The 26,225-nt window shown below is 38.9% G+C and overlaps 3 protein-coding genes across 4 annotated transcripts; 1 reads left to right on the top strand and 2 right to left on the bottom strand.

Moving 5' to 3' along the window:
- Positions 1-322: 322 nt before the first annotated feature.
- poc5 (POC5 centriolar protein homolog (Chlamydomonas)) lies at positions 323-12,084 on the top strand. The gene is made up of 13 exons (XM_044110886.1): positions 323-428; positions 1,692-1,772; positions 2,171-2,288; positions 2,910-2,972; positions 3,093-3,286; positions 4,202-4,378; positions 4,682-4,786; positions 5,809-5,988; positions 6,384-6,567; positions 7,793-7,926; positions 8,521-8,622; positions 9,272-9,442; positions 9,538-12,084. Exons 2-13 carry the CDS (start codon positions 1,692-1,694, stop codon positions 9,670-9,672), a joined length of 1,644 nt encoding a protein of 547 aa, XP_043966821.1. The 5' UTR covers positions 323-428; the 3' UTR covers positions 9,673-12,084.
- On the bottom strand, positions 10,053-15,884 carry ankdd1b (ankyrin repeat and death domain containing 1B). Of its 2 annotated transcripts, none has more exons than XM_044110884.1 (15): positions 15,632-15,884; positions 15,154-15,254; positions 14,925-15,023; positions 14,755-14,853; positions 14,508-14,612; positions 13,904-14,005; positions 13,656-13,754; positions 13,257-13,355; positions 13,045-13,143; positions 12,872-12,970; positions 12,114-12,212; positions 11,835-11,930; positions 11,246-11,447; positions 10,287-10,418; positions 10,053-10,191 (listed from the first exon to the last, which is right to left on the bottom strand). In XM_044110884.1, the coding sequence occupies exons 1-15, from the start codon at positions 15,792-15,794 to the stop codon at positions 10,139-10,141; spliced, it is 1,647 nt and encodes a 548-aa protein (XP_043966819.1). In that variant the 5' UTR covers positions 15,795-15,884; the 3' UTR covers positions 10,053-10,138. The 2 variants fall into 2 exon arrangements, with proteins under 2 accessions (XP_043966819.1, XP_043966820.1); XM_044110885.1 differs by having other exon boundaries at positions 12,872-12,967.
- A 793-nt stretch (positions 15,885-16,677) lies between these two features.
- Positions 16,678-25,940, bottom strand: polk (polymerase (DNA directed) kappa). The gene is made up of 14 exons (XM_044110883.1): positions 25,589-25,940; positions 25,285-25,404; positions 25,055-25,207; positions 24,505-24,636; positions 24,263-24,413; positions 22,940-23,131; positions 22,628-22,752; positions 21,817-21,983; positions 21,683-21,715; positions 21,495-21,591; positions 20,542-20,713; positions 18,876-19,865; positions 17,953-18,001; positions 16,678-17,233 (listed from the first exon to the last, which is right to left on the bottom strand). The coding sequence occupies exons 1-14, from the start codon at positions 25,715-25,717 to the stop codon at positions 17,152-17,154; spliced, it is 2,592 nt and encodes an 863-aa protein (XP_043966818.1). The 5' UTR covers positions 25,718-25,940; the 3' UTR covers positions 16,678-17,151.
- Between the last annotated feature and the right edge of the window lie 285 nt (positions 25,941-26,225).

The following is a 26,225-nucleotide window of genomic DNA, read 5'->3' as shown; positions in this document are numbered from 1 at the left end:
TGTGCTGGAACCCAGGCAAACATAACTATTAAACCCATATTTTGTAGTCTATATAATGTATGAAATATTTCTAATAAAATGTCCATCCTAACTGATTGATTATATTTTAACTTAATAATGCAGAGCTTGAATCTGAACAAATTACAGTTTTTTATGGTTTTATGTCTTCTATCCATTGTAAAGCTAATAATATTGCCAACATTTCTCCTGTGTATACACTTCACGTTAACTGTATAAGTCCCCTTTAAACGTAGCAGAAGCTAGCGTTCTTCCGCTTACGGTTACCCTGGAAATAATTAAACCAACCAGAGCCGAGATTGCGGGAGTTGTAGAAGCATAAGCCAATCACTGATGCTGTTGTTTGGGAGTCTGTTTATTTGAAACGGCAAAGCAAGCACTTTCCAACTGACGACTCGTTTGAGATCACGGTAGAGGTTTTTTTTTTATTTTGTCTTGAATCTTTAATGAAACAAGAAGGGATTTCCGACCAAACCTTCTAGCATTATTAGCTAAACTTGTTTTGTAGAAGCTACAGAATTGTGATTCGAGTTATGCAGATTTCACCTTGGCTAATTTTCCTGTCCATCTCAACTACAAATCTGCTTTAAATCGCATGATTCTTGGGTCTTATAGTGAATATTTCAGCTGACATTACTTTTGATTTTGTGTCAAAACACTTGATTGGAAGTTATTTAGCCTTTTTGTAGACATCTGCATTATGTATCTGGCCTCTCAGCAAGCTACACAAAATAGAAATGTCCACGGTCACGATTTAATAATAAAAACGAGTGTTTGAAACTACTTGCGATAAACTATACATCCCCAGACAGTAGGATCTTGGGAGAGAAACTCGCAAACTGAAGATTGTTATCAAATTCACTCCCTTAACTGTTGATCAGGAAGTGTAACCACTTCTAATCTTAGAGAGGCAAATGTTTCTACCTGACAATCCGGGATGGGATAAGGGCTACTTTCTTAACTAGATGGCGTCTATCATTCAAAACTTAGAAACATTAAATGTTGTTAATGAGTGAGCTTTCTAGAAAATTTACCCCAATTTCAGACTACCAAGATTAAAGGTACAAAAAAAAAACTCTATAAGCTTTAATTAGCTTGCTAAATGTTAATATTTACAACATAAAAAGTATTGCCTGGTTTGTTTGGAAGAGATTCAAGAACATTGCTAAGCAACAAGACTTTGGTTTGGAGAGTTGCATCTGTATATCATGAATCACATGGTTTTCAGGTCACTGTCACTTTAGAAAAAATAAGGCCAAGTCAGAAATGATTGACCAAAACACACAGTTCTTTGTTTGGCACTAATATTTCTTAACCAACGGGTCATGCATAGTAGTGGAGGAGTGATGCTTTGGGCTTCTTTTTCCATGGGACAGTGACAATGACAGTCTGGATTTTGTCTTTAAGAAACGGCTTAGAAACCAGATAGAGACCTGATTATGTTTTAATTTATCTGGCCTTGGAATGAAAAAATGGGGGATTTATTTTTACAGTTATGGTGGAGTTTAATACTTTTATTAAGTTAGGACCTTTACTTTGTCATCAGACTACCTTTTATTATGGCATGGGTGTGAAAAAAATATAAAATTTATGATCTATTTTTACCAGTCAGTAACTCGTAATATTATCCTAAGTAATAAAATTGTCATTATTGTTTGTTTATTTTAACCTAGATGTCATCAGAGGAGGATGAAGACACTCCTGTTCTCCCCAAAGACTCAGACCGGGGCAGCTCTGTGTCTTCTGAGCTTCAGGTTGATTAAAAGAATCGTTTGCTGTAGCTGAAAATGCAAGCTAATCTAGAGGCATGCTTTGTGTAGCAATTTCTATTTAAACCATTGCCTCATGTTTGAAATAGGACTCTATAGTCTTCCACCCCTGAAACCTTACACTGGCATAAATGGTCACATCTCAAAACAGCCATTGTCAATTGTAAAACTAAGGCAAATTTCTTCAAAGGTTAGACATTATTTTTCTTCACAATTTGGAATAAACAAATCAATTTCTATTTTTAGATCACATAGTTTTTGTTTAGATTTCATGTTCAAGAAGCTGCTTTTTCGCCTAGTCTAATGTTCTTTATGTGCAGCAAATAATTTGGTCCTCCATACGTCTCATAGATATATGTTTGCTTGTGTGTTTTAATCAACAGGATGAGTATGAGGAGCTCTTTCGCTATGCTGTTATCACCCCCAAACATAACCTGCTTTTTGTTGCTCAAGGTCAACGTTCCCAGAGAGCAGATGAACCAAGCGAACAGCATCTACAAGGTAAGATCTGTATGAGGAAAATGTTCATATGCACACATTTTCCTTCAATTTTTCTAGCAGAAGCTAAGCATTAGCCCCCATCTAATAATTAGGTTTCAAAAAGGGTTTCCCATCTCGACCTATGGCAACGGTATGTTTTCATGCACTCTGCATTTTCAGCTTGCAGTTCACCGTAACAGAATAGATATTGGTGTCTCACATTACTTTCTGAGTCTTTCTGTATGATAACCCTTCTTAAACAGCTCCCCTCCCCAGTACCATCTCTCATTGAAGGTTTGGTGCTCTAACTTTCACTGAGCCACGCACGGCGGTGCAGAGAGCAGACAGGCTGATAAGTAATGATCTCCTGGAACTCTGCCCACTCTGATCTTTAGAGTGCAGGCTTTTTCGTTTCTCCTTGCAGAATTTAATTAAGACATTGACATAAATGCATTCTTGGACGGAGAGAGCCGTGCTCATCTTATTCAGCACTCTTGCCGTCACTTATCCAGTTCTTAATCTGTCTTCTGTTTTTAGAATTCCACTTTCACAATGAAATAAATAGTTTTAATAGAGATTGTGTGTGGCTGTGTGTGTGTTTAAAGAACAGTACATTTTTATCCTTTGTGAACCATTTCCCAGATCCTGAAGCAGACGAGAGGCACTCCATCAGAAGCACAAGATTGTCAGAGGCCTCTCCTCAGGGTAAGCTGAAGAAAAAATACATAAAATGTTATGGTACTTCTTTTGTGATGGGAATTTGCTTCTAGTCCTTCTTCATGGCTGTAGATGCATATTCTCAGTAGCTGTAATTTCTTCCTCCAGCTGAGAGGACAGCAGGTCCGTCGTCAAGCAAGACTTCAGTGCACTACGATGCGCCATCAGAGGATCTTCAGGCAGCATCCAAGTCTTCAGACAACCAGGAGTCCCATGATTGTGCTTTCACTGAGACGTTTACCTCTGACGAGAATCTTAGCAAAATGGAAAATATTCTGGACACGTGGAGCAACAACCTCAAGGTTAGTTTGGTTCCTCTTCCATGGAAGTTTCTTTCCATAATCCATCAGTCTTTTTACTTTAGCTAAAATATCTTGTTGGGTGGCTAAGTAGGGGTTACACTTGGCTCAGTTGTAATTTGCCTCAAAAGTCTCATGATGCATTTCAAATTCTGTTATTAGAATGATGACATTGTTATCTCCATCAAAAATTTTATAATAAATAGCTATTTTCAGGTTTTGTTTTTAATGAACTGAGGGATAATCATGACAAAATAACCCATTTTAAAACTCCAGATATTCAAATGTTATTGTATTTAGTGTATATTTAGCCAATATTAAATCTTTACTAATAGGGTGAAAAAAATGAAAGCGAACAATCCCTCTCTTAGCTTATGAAGGGACCGAGTCTTAATGACACTTTCCAGAAAAGGGTGACAGCTCCTTTCTTCTGTGAAACGGTGACCTTTTAACTATACAAGTGTCTGCTGGTGAAAGTACTTTAGATGAGGTGGATGTGTTCACCCTGCCCTTTTCCTTAGCTGTTGTACAGCTCATTCCTGGAGAGCATGTGACAACCAATCAGCTGCTAATCAGTGCTGAGAAAAGGCACAGAGAACCAGCGCTCTTCTGATCTTGTGATCCATTAAATGAGGTTTTAGTAAGGCTCTTTTTATAGGCCAGTAGTAAAACACTGTTATTTTTTTACTTTCACACTTATAACTGATGAAGGCTTTGTTTGTGCTTGTTTAGGTGAAATCACATTATTGGTATTTATCAAGAAAGGCAGCATGAGTTTGTGATTGTGTTGAGCAAAAGAATAAATATTTCCCAAGTTAAAGGAGAATTCAGTATGTGTCAGTATATTCAGCAAACCTCGGCCCCATAAAGGAATCTGAAAACCTTCTGTTGATGTCCTGCCCTTTGTTTCCTGTTCAGTCAAACGTCCTAACCGAGCTCCAGAAGTGGAAGTATGCCTTCATGGAGCAGCACAGGAAGGAGATAAAGAAGGAGGGGGAAAAGCATGCAGTCCAAATTGCTGGACTGAAGTCAGAGCTCTACACGCTGAAAGGGCTGCTGCGCACCTACGAGACGTCCAACCAGAGAAAGGATGAGGTATTTGTATTGATCGGCTTCCTTTATGTGACTGTTTGTGAGAAATGGGTTGTGACTGAAAACAACAAAACACACTTCACTTTAGTAATGATGCAATTTGTTGCACTGAGATGTTTTGTTTTTTGGGGGGTTTTTTGAGGTTGACACGTTTTCCCAAACTGGAGCAATCATCTTTTAATCTCCCGTTTCCTTCATACTCTGTTCATTAATTCATTAACCCGATTAGTATGGTCAAGAAGATGAGGAACATACCGGGAACTTTTTAGACTTGCAGGCTTATAGTTGTGATGTGTCCTCTTGCAGGTGATCAGGAATCTGAGCCAGGTGTTGGATAGACAGAAAGAGAAGCAGGAAAAGATGAAAACCTTCACACACTGGAGACTCCAGCATGCTGAGGCTAAAGAAGAGGTATGCATTCCTATAAGCTTGAAACTTACCTGCTTTGAGACTTAAGGGATTTTCCTAGTAGAGATCCCCCCCCCAACACACACACCCTTCTGTTATTGAAGAGATTATTTTTCTTAAATTGTTGTGTGGATAAAGTTGCACACACAGCTGTCCTTGCAGCATGCCTTCTCTCTCCAACCCTTTACTCTCTGATAAAGCTCAATAAAAGTTTTTAGCGCCACAAAAATCTTAAAAAACCCTGATAAATTTTAGTGGATATCAATCTTAATGGATGAAGTATATTATTTATTATTTATTAGAATTTGAATCAAAATTATCGTTAAAGAATGTTTTCTATAAAGCTACATTCAGTGCTTTGCGAAAAATATTCAGTCTGTCCCACATTAAAGTAGCAAACTTCAATGGTTTTTATAGATTTTATTGAGTTTTTGTCAAAACATATAACCGCGAAGTGGAAGGAAAATATCACATGGCAGTCAATAACTGTTTACTGACATTAAATTAGATGCAGGAGGACTATTTACTAATCAAGTAACTTCAGAAAACAATAAGTTGCACTAGATTTTATTTCTAGGTTTTAGAGCAAAGGGGACTCACCACAAATGCAGACTACATTGTTTGTATATTTAAAGTGATTTAAAAACCCTTTCCAATTTTCCATCCTATCCACAGTTATACTTTGTATTTGTCTCTACATGAAAGCCTAATAAAACACACCGAAGTCTGCAGTTATACCAAGATCTAAAGAGTTCAAGCAAAAGAGATACTTTTGCACGGCACTGTAACTACCACTTCTAAATCTTTATGGGAAAATTTTATCCTCTCCATTAGCTATTTACTCAGCAGTGACACAGTAACTTTAAACATCCTTAATCTACATTGAACAAACGTACCATTTTTCTACATCAAAATCATACCAGACAAGCTGCAGCACAGGAAAATGTTCCCAAGCCACCCGAGAAGAAACGAAACGTGCAATTATTACCGTGTCAATATTTCATGTAGCTGTGCTCCGCTGGCAGGCTCATGCTGTTCAGGTGGCGCGGCAGCACTACAGTTTGCAGCTGAAGAGGAAGGTGTGGCAGAGCTGGCACGGCCTGATCCAAAAGCACTGGAAGGCTAAGGTGGAGCGAGCGTGCCGTTCCAGGGCTGAGGAGGTCTGCTCCCACCTGTCCGCAGAATACGAGGCCAAGCTGGCAGAGGTAAATAAAATGACAAAGAACACCGATTTTGTTTAGCTAAAGGTGTGTTTCGTCTCGATGTTCTATACAAAATTTTGTCACATGAAGCCAACCAATTTTATTCAACTCCTTCTTTAAATGTGTAGCTTAAGATTTATGAAGCCATTTGTTAGAAAAATGTTTGATTTCAGCATCTGAGTGAACAAAACTTACGGCATTTTAAATTGTATAAGTATTTGGAGGGTTAGAGCTTTGTAAAGCTGACTTAATTGAAAGAGAAATGGAGCATCAGGAAATGTAAATTAGTGCCAGTTGCTAGTATGACTTTTGACTGAAAGTAACTTTAGGTAATGTTAGCAGGTTTATTAAGTAAGAACCTATGATTTCCTTCCGCCTTCACCCGTCTGTTTCGACAGCAATCTGAGGCTCTCGAGAAGGCTGAGGCAGAGATTCAGAGGCTACACTTTGAGCGAGAGCGCTATGAGGAGTCTATGAAGAAAGCCTTCATGAGGGGCGTCTGTGCCCTCAACATGGAGGCTCTCAACATGTTCCAGTCCACTGAAACACGGGCAGAGCAGCTACCCACGCAGGAACCACATGGTTTGTAGCAAAATTCCCTTGCCTGACGTATTTCTAATCAGTAATACGGACCGTCGGAAACAGCACATTCACAGCCAGGCCCAGTTTGAAGGTTTTCTATTAAAGTGGCAAAACATAGCATGAGAAAAAAAACCCTGAAAAATCAAACCTCTGATTTATGTATGATTATCCACATGTTTGTGTTTGTGATGGTTGAACGGAGGAAGCTTTTTTTCGGGCACCACTCCTGATCAATCAGTTAGCATTTATTGAATTTAGTTTAAATATTTAGTTTATTTAAACTACTAGAACTTAAAAAAAAGCAAAGGGCAAATTAAAAAAGTGCTTTGGTTGCATTTGTTTTAAAATTGGTCATCAGAGGCACTAATTCTTCTGCCACCATTGCTTTTGTTAAAAACAATTACCGTACTTAATAATGCAGCGTATTTCTACACCTCACAAATATTAACAAAAAAACTTTTGATTTTTCTATTTTCCGTGTGTGAAATTATGCTGATGCACATTTATTAACAAGTGTGCTAATAAACGTGGCTCTCGCTAACTCCCACAGCCCGCTTCGTTCCGATGTTAACTTTGTGTCTGAGATTCATTGATTAGACACGGACATCAACACTCAGAGAAACCTGAAGTCTACCTCTCCAGCAGTGCAGCTCTGGTTCTGGCATTTGGGTGAATAAGACATGAACAACAGTAGGGGCCTATTGTCTCCTCCTGAACTCCTTTATTAGATGATATAATTGAGGTATTTATTAGTGGATGTCATTATTGGTACTTTGGAAGATAATACTAATACTTGATGTCTCCTCTTGCACAATATCACTTTACCTCAGGGTCTCAACACAGAATCTCTAAATATTTTCATCCTGTTAGTTCAATATTTCAAACGTTGAGACCATGCTGTAGCAAAAATATCAGGATTTACCAAATTAAGCAGCCATTCTGCTGAAGCGGCTGGAGGTTAATTTTATTATTATCAGCTTGTTCTAACATGTTCCTTTGCTCGTCCATCTGGCCTCGGCTTTAATGAGTTTTGCTAGCTGTTATCTTACTGTCAGGCTGCTGATGTAATACTCTGTCCTGACTCTTCATAGTCTTGTCCACAACGTGCCACTTTTGCCAACTGAATAGGCAAAACTGAATAGGCTCTATTAGTCTTACACAGGTGTTTGAATTTATATTTCTATATTTATTTAGTAATAATGTTACCTTCTGTTTTTCCTTGTAGATCCATCGCCTGGTCAGGACGAGCGCGGATCAGCTACGTTGCCTAAGCATCAGCCGTTTCCCACTACCTCGAAAAGGTTTAGTCCAGTCCACTTTGACCGCCTTGAACCTACACAAATGGAAGCTGATGTTATGGTGAGAGACTGATAATGTACTGGACTAGCTTTCTTTTCCTTTTTCCATTTTGTTTGCACTTTTGTAAGTTTTTGTGAGTTGATTTATGTTTTCTTTTTCTTGCTCTTGGATTAGTCAGTGTGCACAAATTTTTACCTTGTCTAGGTTTTCACGTGAACAATGTGCTTTTGATTTCACTATAGATATTCATTTGCACTACAGTCACAGACTTCAGTTGTATGAAATATATTGAAACAAAGCAGTGGATAACTGTGAAATGAAAGAAAAGTAATGAGTGTTTTTAATTTTATTTAATTTTATTTATTTTTTTACAAATACAAGTCTGAAATGGTGAGAGCAAAACGGAACTGTTTGGCTGGCTTGAAAAAAATCCACATCACCCATCGCCACAGTGTTAGTACATGGTGGTGGCAGCATCATGCTGTGGGTCTGTTTTGTCCACCAGGAATATTGAGGCCGTTTCAGAGCTAGTGGAGCTAAACACAGGGAATTCCTGGAAGACGGCACGTTAAAGTTTGTACTAGTTTGTGTTGGTCTTTGACATTTTTTTTCTTTATGATCCCAAACAATTAGCATATTCTGTATTTTCAATAGGTTGGCCTCAGAGTCTCCACCTCCCAGGAGGAGAGGCTTCCTTCCACCGCAGTTTTGCACAGCTCTCTCCCAGTAGGGGGCATCACGAACACCCACAAACAGGTTAGTGCCGGAAACATGATCGTGGTCAAGGGGGCCTAAGGTTTTAGGGAAGTCCACTTTCACATCAGCACCGAATCAGAGTTCAGTCTGGACAGTGTGAAATTTCATGTCTGTGTTTTTCCAGGTCTGGATAAGTATGGAAAAGAGAAATAAGAGCTTGGAAAGTATTTATATTTCCAGACTTTATTCCTTTGGGCTAAATGTTGTATCCTTCTGTTTGACAGTCTTTTCATTTTTCTTGTGTCCTTCTTCATTTTGTTCCTTTTCTTTTCCCTCATCTCTCCATCTTATTTTGTTTTGTCCTCCTTCCTTTCTTTTCTTCTGCATTTTTCTCTTTCTGTCTTTCTTTACTGTCATTCTTGCATTCTTTCCTTGCTTTCTTCAAGCCTCTGTTTTTTCCAGTTCCATATTTAGGGACTGAGCAGTGTAGTACACGCTCTTGAACCGTTTTCTATTTTAAAATGGCTGTGAAGGACTAAGAAGTCAGGGGAAGTAAGAAATGTTTAAAGATGTATGGGAATGGAACATATGATTAAGCGAAAATAGATAACTTTACTGCCAACATTTACTGGCGGTTTCTCCCTTTGCTACATCCATAGAAATATATATATTTTTTTCTAAATGCAGCTGTGTTATCATGTTCTTTCAGTCTGGTGCTCGGATCGTGACAGCAGGTCAACAGAAATCCTCAAAGACTGTGACGGCTCGCATCACTGCGCGATCTGATGTCGGTAAGGTCCCACACGGCGGCCTCCAGGTGATGGGAGTAGCTCCACCAATGAGCTCTGTCGTAGTAGAACGCCATCATCCTATTACACAGGTATGACAGGTCGTGGAGATCTCCACTTCAAAGTGGATACTAAGCGGAGCCTCCAGCTGTCTGAAGCTGTAAAATGTCTCTCTCTGTTCTTTCAGCTGACAGTTGGACAGGCGATTGCTTCAAAGTTTCCTCGGCCGTTCCAGCAGAATCAAACGTCTGCTGTAGGCAGAGCGTCATCGCGAACACACACCAGCACATGCAGTGTCCACTCAATCAAGGAAGTGGAATGAACACCCCTGGTGCATTAAATTTAGTGATAGCATTTAATTTATTTTACGCAAAAATCCTCATTTGTCTTTTAAACATTCATGTGAAGTTTGATATCCTACAACAGGTTTACCTCTGTGTTGTTTTTTTTTTTTTTTTAGTTGGCTTTCATTTATGTAAAGGCATAGCAGATAGAGTAGTAGAAATGTTTTCTTATAATTTACAGTTTAGGGTTATAAATTGACTTTTACCTCATCTCAGATGTTTGCTTTTAAATTATGCACATTATGAACGAGGATTTTATTGCATAAAATCATTTTTGTGCACCCATTCATGATTTAGAAACAATCTAGCAGCAATGGTTGCTTACTTTCTTAATGCAAAGTCATATTTTACTGATCAGCAGCACATTGCTATTTTCTAAATAAATGCTTTTACCAATAACTTATTACAGAAATCCATGGTCGATAATTATGTAAACAAAACTGATCATGAAATGCAGCAACTCTTGCCGGTGTTCTCTGCCTCCGTCCGAATCTTATCTGCAAGACGAAATAACATTTGATTGAACACTGTACACCGGCACAGAGCAATGTTTACATGCATGCTGGTTTCTGTGACGAAACGTTGAAAGTACCAGCAGCCTTCCTGTTCCCAGTGAGGATGAGTTCCTGGTAGAGTTGTTTGGAAGGATTCGTCTGAGCGAGCTCCTCCCTGTGGAGCCAGATCAGCAGCATCCTGTGACCGTGCTCTCTATAACTGTGCTGACCTGGGAACCAAACGACACAACAGCGTAGAGTCAGGAAAGCTGGTCAACCTGTTGAGACGTTTTGAAGCAAGAACCGTGAGTTCAGGTATTATGATTACAGGGTTCCTGTACCGTCTGGCAGTTCAATAAGTAGGAAAAATAAGCTGAGTTTATACAGCACTTTTCTAGTCAAGCTAGCCACTGAAAATGATTTACCCTAGAACTACATTCACCCAGCTGCACTCGAACACATCACATTTATAGACTGATGCAGATCAGTAGTTTACTAAGGCTTAAAAAGCCTTGTGTGAAATCCTTTGTTCACCTGTCCATCAGTTCCTCCATTCACCTATCCATAAATCTGTCAATTTATGCTGTTCTGCCTGTTATCTTCCTACTTCCAGTGCATCTCACCTTCAATCCCTTCATAGTCATCTAACCACTGACTATAACCTTCTCGCTGTTTGATTAGTTCATCTGTCTACTCATTCATCGGCCCACATATCCCAGTTTTTTCGTCTTTTTATCCAATCAGCTGTCAGTCATTCACTCACTTCCTTACATTTTGAGGGTTTTTTTCTGCTGCTTTATTTAAAGTCTGACCTAGAAATATTAGACAAATATTAGTTTAGAATATTTTCTATTTCTATTTAAAGATTAGCTAAAGAGCACTCTGGCTACGAGTCTGGAAAACGATGGAATTATGATGTGTTAAAATGATCAGGACTCCTGTTACATCACGTCATTTTATAGTCAATGCTCTGTGAATTGAACTTGAAACTTGAACAGTGATTACATGAAAACTGATTTTAGTTTTTAAAGTCCTGTGTGTTGGGTTTTGGTGGCACCTGTCCACTGATCCTCAATAGCAGCCACTTGCTCCTTAGTGAAGGCCCAGTTCTTTGCCAGTCTTTTCCAGTCTCCGGGCTTCAGGAGCTCGTACGCTAGGCGCCAGGCAGTAGAACGGAGCTGCTTGGTTTCATTCCGGTGGTCAAGTTTAAACGTTAGCGGATGCTCACTGTGAACGCTTTCATTAAGCTCAGGGTTGGCCTGAAAGGGCAAATAAATCATGTCAGAGGGCTGATAAAGGCCATCGGCCCCTGAAAACACAGCGCTGTGGGAAGAGATTATTGGCAAAGCACCAAAACAAATGATTAGCAATATGAATGTCAGAGCTGAGCATGTCTGCAATCAATAATGTTGGTGAATCATGCATATCTTTAATTACATTTGTGGTAAATTGCCTGTCAAATGTTTCTTTTTTTTTCATCTGGGATCCTTTGATGTTATTAGAGGGAATGCAGCTAATTGAGGATATGTTGGTGCCAAATAAATCATTTCTGATGAATTTCAAGCCCTGAAGATGACATGGAGCTCATATAAACACTACAACCGCATCAGCTAACATGCATATTTGGATTTTTTTTTTCCCCTCACCTTTCTCCAGTTGTAGTATCTTTCTGCTTTAATGATCATGTCCACAATGATCACCTCATTTGCTCTGGCTGCCACACCCAGTGCAGTTTTACCCTGCTACTCCAAGTCCAGCACAGAAAATGAGATTGATAAAGTAAATCAGAATAGCGACATTAGTTATGTCATTTCAGACACCGTTTTCTTTATTTTGGTGTACTTTGCTTGTGCTGTGACATAAATGCACTATACGTCAGACTGTCTTAAGGTGATTTTGTGTTGTAAGTATGTGTGTATTCTCACTCTGTCCCGGATTTCTAGATCCACACCAGCTTTTAGGAGCATTTCCACCACTTCAGTCCTGCCGAGCTCCGCTGAGAGGTGCAGAGCAGTCTGGAGTCTCTAACAGGACACAGCATAAGGCATCTTATCAGGGTTCATACTTTGTCTGGATAACTCAAGTATTTTCAAAGTCTAGACACAGACAATTACATAGAAAAAAAAAAAAATATATATATATATATATATATATATATATATGTATTTCACGGCATTCTCTGTTAGCTCAAATACATGTTGTATTAGCTATCAGTATTATTTTACCTTTTCTTAAATTTTTTTTGTCATTGATTTTATAATTTCATTCCTCTCTCCCTTATTTCTTGCTTCTTCTCATTTCCCTTCCATTCTTTATGTTTTTCTCACTTCCCAAACTGCTTTAATTAGACCACAGGTGTCAAACTCCAATCCTCAAGGGACTGCTGTCCTGTAGTTCTTAAATGTGCCACAAGTACAAAACACTGGAATGAAATGGCTTAATCACCTCCCCCTTGTGTAGAGGTCTGCTAATGACCTAATTATTCTATTCAGGTGTGGTGCAGCAGAGGCACATCTAAAAGTTGCAGGACAGCAGCCCTCAAGGACTGGAGTTTGACACCCCTGCCTTAGACCTTCTGAAAAATTCCCCAGAAGAAGAAAATTATCTCTGCTAATTAATGTGGGAAAGTTCGTGACCTGGCCACATGATGTGCTGCTGTTTCTCTGTGTGAGGTTGATCCTACCTTGTCGGCTGCATTAATGTTGCAGCCTGCTGCTACAAGAGAATGGATAACAGGGATGTGACCGTTCTTCACTGCCAGATGGAGAGGAGCCTCCAGCTGCTTGGAACAAACACATTTATTTATATTACCCCAACAACAAATGTATCGTTCCCATCTGGCTTGTGTTTTCTCACCTGGTTTTGAACATCTGTATGGGCGTTGTACTTTAAAAGGAGTTGGACAAGAGACGAGTCTCCGCTTTCTGAGACTGGATGGAGGGCACTGCATTTGGCCTGCAAAGAACAGGAGCTCAGACTTATTGGCAGGTATATGTTTTGTAAACAGTATAAGTAAATGAATAGCAGCAGAATAAAAATCATTCATCTGATCTAAAATCTGTCGGTACCACTGTGAGGATGTTGGGGTCACAGCCAGCCTCTAGCAGGGCCAGGACACATTCTTCCTGACTGCTATCTGCCGCCTGGTACAAAGCCGTCTCACCGTCCTGCAACACAGGAGCAAAGATAAAGCAACTAGTTATTTATTATAATGCTATAATGCTTAGAAAAAACAAACTTAAATCAGAATTTATCCATTGAAGCAAGTCAGACAGTCTATTATGCAATTATGAACCATGAAATCACATTACAGCCCAGAGGTCAGAGTTCAAGTTGATCACAGTATGTGGTTGAAGGAACATGACCGTGTTTCATCGGTCTCGATTAATCCCAAGTAGAACCAACGTTCAGCAGTGGATTATCCACAAAAACCAAGAAAAAAGAGAACATTTACTCTGATTGTCTACCATATTGACTTCATCCCGAGAATCAAAGCTCCGCAGCAGCAGCTGGACGGCGTCCAAGTGGCCGTTCCTGGCAGCTAAGTGCAGGGGCGTGTCCCCTCTCTGCCAGAAGGAGGGGAGGGAAACAGCAGCACATCAAAGAGGGTTTGACTTTGAGCTTCTTTGCAGGTGTGACAGAGGCATGCATGAATATAAACAGCCTTAGTTTTGCTAGGAACAAGACGCATCAACATCCTACAGGTGGCTCAGACCTTGTTGGGCTTCATTGTGGCCATGTTGTATGGCTCCATCAGTATTTTTAACATTTCAATGCTCCCATGTTCTGCTGCCAGTGCAAATGGATGATGTCCTGACTGGAATACAGAGAAATAAATGGAGGTGAGGACAGCAACACACAATGGATCTAAAACATCCACAACGTTATCTCAAATAACAGAGTTGTGTGACTAAAGATGATCAGGTAAATAATTCTTTTTGATGTGTATTACTCTTTTCATATGTCCTGCATAACTCAACTGAGAACAAAAACTTTTGAAAGTAAAAAACGATCTCTGCAGTCACTTTGCTGCATAAATGCACAGACTGTGACTGAGATGATTGTAAAGTTTGGTTGTTTTTGAAGTAAAAGGTTTCCATATTGCAATCTTACACATTAGCTAAATGATGCAAATGTTAAGAAAACTAGCAGGACAAATAAATTGAATTTCAGGTTCATCAGACTCACTAACTGATGCAGATGTAAATTTAAAAGCACTGAATGCAGCTGAACTAAATGACTCTTCATGTTCCAGATGCACTTTATAAATATGCTGTGTTTTATAATGAGGTAAGTCTATTTTCTAATAAAACATATACCTGATCTTCCTTGTTTAATTCTTTCATCTGCATATCATTGATAATATACTCTACAATTTCAGTGTGGTTGTTGATGGCAGCGCAGTGCATGATGTTCAGTCCTTCCTGAAGAAGAAAAAAAATGTGTGAGTAGCTGGTTTTTACTAAATGTGCACACCTCACCTTTCTTATTGCTACCCTCTACGTTAAATTAGGAACATGTGTGTGTTCTCTGTAAGTCAGAGAATCTCATCATAATTTTTTTTACCTCATTTTCAACCTTCTGCTCAGCACCAGCCTGCACCAGTAATTTCAGGATCTCCAAGGTGCCAAACCAGGCAGCTAGATGAATGGGTGCCATGCCATACTGCCATAACCAGAACACGAAATTATACTTGGATATGTAACCTGTTGTTCTTTTTTTTTTTTTTATCTCACCTTGTCTTTTTGGTCCACTTTGACCCTGCGCTGCAGAAGGAACTGAGTTGCTTCCTTGTTTTTGCCTGCTACTGCGTAGTGAAGGGCTGTCCTGTGGTGCTGTTTTGCAGTTACAGATCACATTACTGCTTCGTTGTGGAAAGTTTCTGCCAAACGCTATTCTTGACGATACTTTATTTGTGTCCCTCAAAATCAAAAAGACAAGCACCACGCTACTTTTTCTACCCACCACGTTCTTTGCGTTGACGTTCAGACTTTTTCCAAGATACTTCATGGTTTTCAGATCATTCCTCTTTGCTGCTTCCATAAACTGCTTCTCGGTGTCGAGTACTGTTCAACACAGCAGGAGGATTTCACACAAACTAAACATTATTTTACCACAAACTTGTCAATCAGCAGAGCAATCAGGAGAAACTCATCCTGTTCCTTTGTCCTTAACTTTAGATAAATACATCTACGTAATATGTGACAATGGATGAAATTTAATGAAAATGCAAATGTCTGTTTTTGCTGCTTTGTCTTTGATCTTCTGAACAAATCTCTCATCAACATATGTTAGAGCATCCAGAACACAATGCTATGAAAGCACGTCCACAGCCATGTATGGAGAGACATTTGACTTAAAATTAAATAAATACTGTTAAGGCCATGTTGGCTCTCACACCTTTTTATTTTCCAGTTTTTCTGCTTGCTGTTGCAATACTCACACATCTCAGTGGTGTCAAAACTCTCATCCTCAGTCTCTCTGTCTGAGTGTTTTCTCTGTCCCCTGAAATTATCCCGTTGCATCCACTTTGGGAGGTCCAGCTTTTCCTGCTTGGGACAATTACCCTTTATCTTCTTCCTCAGAGACAAAACTCTTCTCTCCATTTTAACTTAATATGAATAAGTTCTTTGTAAAAGGTCAGAGAAACCGTTTTACCCAGCTTCACAGTCTGAAGAAAAACAGCAGGACTTTAAATGGAAGCGTTCACTTGTTTTCTAAAGGTTGATCCATGTTTGCTTTTGCTGCTCACACCCACAAAAAGTCAGCTGATAATATTTAACATTATTTGCCTCAGCTGTGTATATGACTAACGGGTGGCAGAACCACAGTATTTACCATTCACTAAAACCATAACAATGTAATGCTCAGCATTTTGTTGACTTTTGTGCAGGAGTTACATAGATCAATGCATACATATATATACATATACATATATATATATATATATGGCTGATATGTTAGTTTCAATAAATTAAAAAACTGAAATTTATTTCAGTGATTCTATTTGAAAAGCAAAATTACACAGAATGATTGTGTTTTTTAAGGCCTTCTATTTCTAATAGTAATAACTTTGGCTTACAGCAGACAATGCATCCAAATGCAAGCCTACGCTGGCAAAGGAGCAGCACTACTGTCTTTTATTCTTGTTGGCCCAAGTAAAAAAAACTTTGGATGTTGCATCAGTTTTAAAGGCACCAAGATACATGGAAGGTGATATTTGTAGTCCAGGTCCAGGATAAATATGAAGCTACAAGTCCTGCTCCAGTCCAAGACTCGAGAATTTTCCCCAAAACTCTTGATTGATGTTTACCTCAAAATTCTCTCACATGTGTTCTTAATCCTGTTACTTGAGCACTTTTATCTACCACATTTTTTTCTTCCGCTCAACCTTCCAGGAATATTCTTTGGATGCAGCAATCTGAATTCCAGCCTCCTTGCTAAAACAGCAGTAGCTAATGGAGAATAAATGAGCAATCATTTCAATGGTGACATTTCAAGTTCAATATTTATTCATTGCAAGAAAGAACAAAGGATGAAAATAGAAAAAAAATAACTTAGAGATAGAATAGGTAGCAAATATTCTCATCTTTAAATTGCCATACTTATACAATATAACATTGTTATTATTATTATTATAACATTATTAAAGTTTTTATCTATCTATCTGTGTTCATTAAAAAATGTAAACATTTGGAAACAGAAACCTTCATAGTCATTTAAAGATCCTTACTTTTCTGCAATTAAACTACTTCTTGTCACCTTTACTTTTGCTCATGGCTTAAAAGAAGTTAATCAGTGCAAGTGCTCAGCTTGGTGTCGCAGCAAAAAGCTAAATATGTGTCCTTGTGTGTGGAGCTGCTCAGGCCCTGGCATGAATAAAACCAGTCAACATAAAACCCTCAAACTGGAAGAGCCTGGTGTCTCTTGACTGTAGTACTGATATTTTCCACACGGTTACTGTCACCTGAAGAACTTGTCGATGGTGTTGCAAAGTCCGAGGCTTTTGGCTTTTTTAGATGGAGGAGAGGACGGCGTGTCTCGTCTAAGACAAGAGGTGAATGCACAGGTAATGGTTGTTACTATGGGGTTTGTGAAGGAAATTATATTCAGTATTAATCTTGCACTTTTTGTCATGTTATAATCACCAACTTCACTGTATTTTATAGGGAGTCTATGTGTTCTACATAGAAGTGAATGTTAAGTGAAAAAAATTGTATTTCCAACAGTAATATAGACGGCAGACAAAAAAACAAAACATTTGGCTTGTAAACACGTTCAGGAGTCCCAGTCAAGGGTTAGCTGCATATGTAAAAAGAAACCAAACTAATTAAAATCTGAAATCTGTGACATGCCTTTGCGTACGGCCCCTGATACTCAGAAAATGATGGGAAAATGAATGGAACTAAGCACAGGGAAATTCAAATAGAGAATCTGTCAGAGGCTGAAAAAGACTTTGAGAATGAGGTGGATGTGCGTCTTCAAGCATAACAGAAGTCCAAAACACACATCTGGAGCTGTAATGGAATGGTTTAGATCAGAAGAGTTAAAGATGTTACTACCATGAAAGGTGAAAGGTACAAGCCTTGCCTATCTCGTTTTCATTTAGGTAAAAGTTTCCTTTCATGGCCCCAATTATGTTGTTTTGTGCTGGAATCTTACATAAAAACAAAATTAAAAGCATTCAAGCGTGCTTATAATATGACAAAATGCAAGAAACGTCAAAGACATGAAGAGAGCATATAGAAAAACAAACTGCCTCACCGTTTGCTTTTGCCTTTACTTGCTTGTCTTGGCAGAGGATGTCCACAGTCTACAAGCAGAGACACACAACCAGTTAGCTACATGGAAGAGGAAAGGATCTCCTCTGACCTCTTCAATGAAAAAACAGCCGTGTGTAACACATCCCCAGCAACATAAAGCCCACACTTCCAGAAGCAGGATCGTTTAAGAGGAAACCAGGCTTCGGTTTATTGTTGCACATAGATAGGACAGAAAGTGATTTAGCCACTTCAGAGGCCCGGGCCAGTGGGGGGTCAAGGGGTGAAATGAGATGTCCTTCCTCTGTCGGGATCAATAAGAACTTCTCATACAGTGCCACAATCGGTAAATAACAGGGTCACAGGTCACTGAGAGCCCTTTGAAACAGGACAGTGCTTCTTCAGGGTGTGCTTATAGGTTATGGACATTTTTAACATCACTGTTTCTTAAGACCTATATAGAAGCAAATGACAAACCCAGAGCTCAACTAGCGGGTAATTGATTATCTAGGAAGCTGCTGAACAAAATGAACCTCTCAGTAGATAAAGAGGAGCATATATCTCTCTCTGCTGCTGACCAGTTTTACCTTTTCATTTTTTGATGCAGGATGCATTTGACATGCATCCTGTTGTAGGAACACTTAAATTTATATAAAATATTAAGAGAGACAAAAATACACATGCTTAGGTCATATTTTATATGAGATTTTGCGTTTTTCAATGATTTTCAGTTTTCTTAAAACCCATTGCAACTTAAAGGTTGTACTTATTTTTCGTACTTTGTGTTTTGTACATGCAGCATGTTAATAGAGGCAGGTACAAAACGGATCATTTCATAACGTTCTGAAAACCTAGAATTAAATGACGCTCACATTGGATCAATAAAGCTGATACTAATGAGACGTGAAGTAAAGGACACACACTTACCTACGCTGAAGCTATTTTTAACGGCAGATGGTTTTCCAGTAAAGGCCGTCTGTCCTCCGAGTTCATGTAGGACCTCCTGGTTGAGACAGAGATCAACATGGTGGTTGAAGATGGCGAGGTCGTCCGTGTCTTGGGTCCGCTGACATACGGGGCAAGTCAGAAGAGGACTTCTACTGAGGGATGACTGCTGCTGTAACGCCACAGGCTTCTTGTCAACTTTAATCAGTGAAACCAAATTGTTCTTGAACGTTTGTTGGCCTTCTTGAGGTAATATTCTGCGTAAGTCCAACTCTCCACTGCTTGGCGACGCCTCGTTTTTAAGGTCACACGGCTTCTCCTTTTGGGTCACAAGTACAGATTCTGGATCCAGATCTGACTCTGAGCCTGAGGCTTCGTTTTCCCTCCTCGCAGCATCACTGAGGCACGAGTCTATGTGCCTGTTGAAGACATCCAGATCGGTTGTTTTCACTTTTGTGAAGCACACGGGACATGTGAAGCTTTCTGTGAGAGTCCCACAGCCTGACGTGGATGCATGAGGTTGCACGGGTGAAGCCAATTCATTTTCACAAAGATCCTGAACGGTGCAGTTGTCTGTGTTTGCTTGTTTGAATGACTCTGTACCATTGTTAGAGGTAACCATGGGAACATATCCGTCACATCCTTCATCCGGTGGACTTGGCTTTGCAGCCTGGAGTTCTAGTCTTTTGGCATGAGCTCTTTGAAAGAAAGACTGCTGTGGTTCCTCACCGGTGGGCCTCTGCTTATTCCTCCAAAAAACCTTGTTTTGTTTCTGGCCATTCTGTACGGGGGGATCATCTACAAGCTGTGAGGTTTGGACTGAGTGATTGCACAAGTTCCCAACTTCCGTCTTTTGATTCATTATTGGGGAAGAGCGACCACGGTCTGTCATGCCCGGTTGAAGAAAGCTAATGATGCTTTTCTGCGTCGGTGTTTTGTCATCTGAACTAACGAAGGCAGATATTCGAACACCTGCAAGCACAAAGGCAAAATATTCAAATCTTAGAAAGCAATGCCAGGTCCAATGCCTTGGAAATGTATTCGTGAACTCTGAATTATTCCACATTATGTCACAACCACTGTTTAATGGGTTTTATTAGGATTTTATGTGGCAAACCAACACAAAGTAGTGCAGATCTATGACATAGAAGAAAAATGGATACAATACTTTAACCTCTTTCTGCTGCATTTACAGCTGCAAGTCTTTTGGGGTTCATCTCCTTCCACATCTCCAAACTGATGGTTGTCCCCATTCTTCTTAGCTCAGATTTTTTTATTTAAATCAAGCCAATGCATCATTTTAGATTCTATCCACATTTTGCATGTTGCCCAAAAAGTTAGATTTGATATCTGACCAGAGCACAAAAGTTTGCTCCACATTTTTGCTTTGTCTCCTACCTGTGATGCAGCAAACTGCAAGTTGGACTTCTCCTGGGTTTATTTCAGCAACGACTTTCTGAGCTCCACTCATCCACAAAATCTAAATTTATATTCACCAGTGCACATTAAATTTTGTGGTTAAATCCTAAAAAGGTACTCAGACCTCTGAGCTTTGAGTACTTTTGCAAGGTAATGTGCAGCTCAGGAATTTAAATTTATCCGAAGCATGGTAATCGATGTGCCTTTTTGTAATGTTGAATGAACTTACCCATGAGTCTCAGTCGGAGCGGCTGGGGGCTTTCATTTTCTATTTCCATTTTCAGTAAGTCTTTAGCGACAGCAAAGATGTCCTCCACTGTGGCCACGGCGTACGGGAGCGTCTGTGCTCTGGTTTTCACCTCAAAGTTCACGTTCTTGATCTTCAGAGTCACCGTCTTACCCTTAATAAAACAGAAAGTAAAAGAAGAAAACGCACAAAAAAAAAACAAAACATGTTTCTCTCTGATTTCCCAATAATCAATAGGTCTGTTCCCAAGAGGCTGGAAATAAAAGGGAGATGGAAATCTGTATAATGTGGCATATCATTGACTGATCTGTCTTTGTGCATTTTGTCAGTTTTCATAGTCATGTGATCGTCTCCAGGGGGGATGCTTCCTAGGCTGATAGTTGCCCCTGCTGTCTCATTAATGGTCTCCATTTTCTCCTGCTATCAGGGGACTCAGGCAGGGGGGGATGGTTGTACTGAGACCTCGACTTCCTCCTCTATCGATTCAAAAGGAAATGGACAGGTTAAGGATATTGCATGAAATTCAGCTGAGAATCAAGGTGATCCTTGAAAGGTCAAGAATAGGACATTGTTTTCTTGCCAATATGAATCTATATTCATGTGTGTCAAGTAACATTTCTATTTGTGTTTAAATCTGGTGATCTTTGCTCCTTCCGAGACAATCACATATTCCAGAGAAAAGTGTCCTTACAATATTATTGATGTGAAATACCTTTATATAACCTCTGCTTTTTTTATAAGAAGAAAATATGCCAGAGAGGTCTATTTATTTGGAAGTTTTTTAATTGTCAAATTATTTTCCTGCAATAAAATCTTGTTTTATTTTAAGCCATTTTATAGATCTTTACCCAGACTGGGCCCAATAATGAGTGCAGAAACCAAATAACCTTTTTTCTCCACATGGAAACTACAAAAAGCAAGTTCTTATTTCATACCTTCAGGGCTTCTTTCTTTAAGTCTTCTGCCAGATCATCACACAGCTCTCTGCATAAAGAAAACTGCTCCTCAGGTTTACTCAGTTCTTTAAATGTCCTATCAACAAAAATCAGAGTTAAAAATCAAAATGATACAAATAGTATACTTGCTCTGCACTCATGATGTACATGTACACTTGAAAACAAACCTTTCGGTGCTCATGCTTTTTCTTTCTTCTTGTCTACAAGGAACCAAGAACAAGGAGAATGAGCTCTTCTTGTTTGCATCAAATGATTTATTTTTTTTGGTCTGTGTTGAACTCCATTAAATACGGCACGATACCTGGGTATACGTGTGGAGCTCAAGCCCAGAGAAATCTGGATGAAGTGATGCCAAGACGTCTCGGAGAACAACAAGGACAGCAGCGCCATCTGCCTGCTGAGATCTGAACAGGTGGTGATGCCCAGCGCGTTCAGCATTTTCTCACTCACCTTCCCAATGCCACAAACCTGAGCAGGCATATTGCACAGTCTTAGCCTAGATTTCAGCGTTGTCATTCTGTACTCTTTTACAGTTCTGCTGGAAAATCTGCAAGATCTGTGAGCCTCAACTCCCAGCATTTTATCAAAGAAACACCCTGATCCAGCTACAAACTCTAAATTATGATGTGCTATGGTCAGAAGACTTTTCAGACTTTAATCTTTAGCTTTGACCTTTTCTAGCCTTTGAATATCTACATACAGAGTTAAAAATATTACATGGTCTCCATGCATGTGAATACCCTCCGATTGCAACCCATTATCTAATATTTAGGACAAAATCTAGAAGCTTAATATCTGAGGGATAAATACTTTAACTAAAGAGCTGCCCGAGCATAAACATATTTAAGGATCAAACAGCTCCTTCCAGTGTCAAAAAACCTGATATGACTAAATATCAGGTAACTGATGAGACAAAAAATCCTGTTAACTGAAGTTTACATGATGTCTGTTTCATGGAAAATAACAGCAAGGCCTCATTGACCTCATCTAGAGTGATGTGTGAACAACACCATCACAATGAATTGACACTAGTTAGAGAGGTTCAGAGCAGAAACGCTTAACATGTTCTCTCGCATATGTTGACATAAAACTTTGGGTCATTTGTGCTTTACTTTTCGAACAGGAAGTTTCTGGATGAAGTCCATGACGGCCTCTCTGGTGGGGGGCAGCCTGTACTGTCCGTTCGGCTTGTTCTTGTCGCTGCACACCTTGGCAAGCATCATGTTTGGAGCAATTCCTAGAGGACGTAACGAATACCAATTCACACATTTATTTATTATTTCAATTGCTTTGATTAAGTCTGTAAGAAGTAGAACAGATTAAACTAAACTTTAATCTTTATTACACTCATATTGTGATAAGATGCATTTAAAGAAAAAAAAAACAAAAACATTAATTTGATTTAGTAATTTCTTCCCTCTTACCTGCGCTGGCTGTCAACGTAGTCTTCTGCTCAATGCGGAAGCGCATTTCTCTGACGGCCTCCTCAACAGATGTCCCAAACTGTTCGAAGGGTCCACCAGCGTCCCCTTCGGAGGAGACCGGACTGTCCTCAAACAGGACTGGGGAGAGGTCTGCCTCTTCTTCTGTCTGATCAGACTGGATCTGCATGTCAGCTGTAAGGAAGAGATGAGGATTCCAGGTTTATGAAATATATTCATCACAAATCATTATAAAGGTGCATCTAAAAAGTAATTTTATTTGAGTAGTCCATTTGAAAAAGTGACCTTTGTGTTTTATATAAATTCATAGCACAGAGGGATACATTTCAATTATCTATTTGTGTTGATTTTGATAATTGACTCACAGCTAATGAAGATCTCGTCGAATATCACATAAGACAAACAAAACAGGATCGTTTTTATTTCAGAAATGGAGCGTTGTGTCTTGCTTACTCAGACTTGTCCAAAAGACAGTCACTGACATACTCCACAAGGGAGGCAAGTCCCAAAAAGTTTATTGCTACAAAGTGCTGCATCCAAACAAATTAAGCGGAAAATTGAGATGAAGGAAAACCTGTGAACTTTAGAAACCTCGACCCCTTTAGATGAGCCACAGCCTGCAATGCTGCAGTAATTAATGCAAAAGGAGCCCTGACCAAATATAGAATCCATACACAGAATTCCAGAGTACAAGGTTTCCCCTAGAAAACTTGCTAAGACCGGTGGTTGGGGAGCTCAGCAAAAAATTTTTAAGAATTTTGTTTTTTAGTTAAAAAATGTTTAAAATTGACAGGAAGTTTCAAAATATCACTTGATGATTATGTATTATTAGAAGATTGACAGATTAGAATCTGAACACCAACTATAAAGTCTTCTAAAAAAAAAATGCAAACATTAAAATAAAAAAACTTAAATAAATAAGCACTGCTAAAACTGGTTGGGGCATGAGTAAAGCCTGGTGGCCCGCCAGGCTTACAGTACACTGTGGGAAACCCTGCAGTACTGAAATATGCTCTTCAGGAGGGCAATAAGAATCCTTTTTTGCATTTGTCTTATCCAATATTACATTTTTCACAGATACAAATATTGGGTTTTCATTAGCTGTAAGCTATAAAAATCAAAAATTAAAAGAAACATTTGAAGTGTGTTACTCTGTATCTAATAAATCTATATAGAAAACATGAACTTCACTTTTTTTAAATTGAAAAAGTGAATTACTGAAGTAAATGATCTTTTTAGTAATATTTTAATTTACTGAGATGCACCCGTCTACAATCTCTGTATTATTATGTAATGCGTGCATGCCTGGCGTGTTGCTCCTGGATCTGTAGTGGTGAGTACGTGAGGACTCTGGCCAACTCTGTCTCTGCTCCAGGTGATCTGTAAAATCTAAGTAGGCTTCATCCAGGCTCATTGGCTGAAAGTTAGGATCGTATTCAGCAAAAATCTCCCTAATCTGAAAGATAGAAAATATGATCACCTCCTCAAAGGTTGCAAAAGTCCAGTGTGGAAATAGTTTTTTTTTGTGTGTGTGTTTGTGCTCTTACCTCCTCACTCACAGCTCTGTATTTGTCAAAGTTATGAGGAACGATGACCAGGTTGGGGCAGAGTTTCTTTGCAATGAAGCCAGGCATGGCTGCACGGACTCCATATTTCCTGGCATGATAATTTGATGTTGACTGAAAATGAAAAAAAGGAAATAACTTTCACATTATGAAGGTTTCATTACTCCAGTCTTCTCCTGGATTTAGCCCCACCAATATTCCCGTCGACTCTGACCATCTTCCGTCGCTCTACTAAAGAAACGCTTCCCCACGGCATGTGAGGGCATTCTCATAGCAATAATAGTTGTACACCATTGTTTCTCAAAAAAAAATTAAATGCATTATGTAGTTTAGTGATTTTAAATTTGTATTTTTATCTCAAGAACTTTGCAAGTTGTAGTTAAACTTACAGGACTTGGCTGCAGGACTGGAAACCAGTTAAGAAGTTAAAACAAAAAAAGAATTCTGACTTTAGATAAATGGGAGCAAAACCATATTTAGTCTACTCCATCAATACTAGCAAGAAAATAGTTTCTTCGATATCCTAACCTACCAGCATGCTCATAGATCCTACAGCCATGGGTTTGTCCTTCAGCTCGGGGCAGTCTCTCATCTCTACAGCCGCGTAGAAGGCATCCATGTCCACATGCACAATTACTCTGCTCAGATCACGACTTTCCTCAAGGTCAGAGGCCATCTTTTCCACCTACACAGAGAATTTTTTGATTTACTAATTTGTTGGATTTAAATAATTCTACAATTACGTTATCTATGATGTCTAACCTGTGCTTGTGCTTTCTGTAGGAGTTGCTCTGTGATCTGAGCCTTCTGGTGCATCATTTTCTCAATTCGCTGGTTCATCTGCTGCTCTTTCTTCATCTCGTTTTCATAAAATCTGGATCCCTGCAAGAAAAAGACAATCACAAAGAGGAGTTGTCTTAGTTCTGTAGATATTTACAACAGCATGCAACGTTCTTACACATATTTTACACAACATTTTTGATCCATATCGAAGTTAGTTACATAATCTCAGGTGTATAGCTCTCAGTGAATGTGAATACATGGAGTATCTCAGAAATGTGTCTACCTTTGATGCCTCCATAATGATCCTGTTGATCTTGTCCCTGTCAAGTCCCTCCATCCCAGCCTTGTTGTCATTGAGCGCCATTCTGGACAGGAGGCTCTTCTCTTCAGTAGATCCACCTCCATTCTCCATTCTGAATCGGTTTTTTCTGTCACTGTTCTGACAACGAGTCGGATTGTGTTAACTTATCAAGCTCTATAAATATCAATATCGCAGTTCAGTGAGGCTTTCTGTTACCCTTTTGATGAGAACAAAAACAAAAAGAAACGAAATATACAAATACGAAATAAATTTCGCAGTTGACATTTATGTCGCTACATGTTTTTCAAATTGATGACGAAGGCGGTTTTGGCGGCACTTCCGCATACGTCATCCCCGACGAAATCGGAAGTGAAATTGAAAAAAACAAAACAAAGATTAATAATACATTTCGCCTTCTTGTTTCTGTAATAACAATGCTTATTATAATGTTTATAATAAATATATGTATTATGTTTATAATATGTATTATTATATGTATTATAATAATAATCAATATTATTATATAATTATTATACAATATTAACTATTATAATATAATAATTACTATTAATATATAATCATTATTATATAATAATAATTATTATTATTATTAACATCA

The sequence above is a fragment of the Gambusia affinis genome, linkage group LG03, assembly GCF_019740435.1.
Source record: "Gambusia affinis linkage group LG03, SWU_Gaff_1.0, whole genome shotgun sequence".
Taxonomy (NCBI): Eukaryota; Metazoa; Chordata; class Actinopteri; order Cyprinodontiformes; family Poeciliidae; genus Gambusia; species Gambusia affinis.
This window is presented reverse-complemented; position numbering and strand designations above follow the sequence as displayed.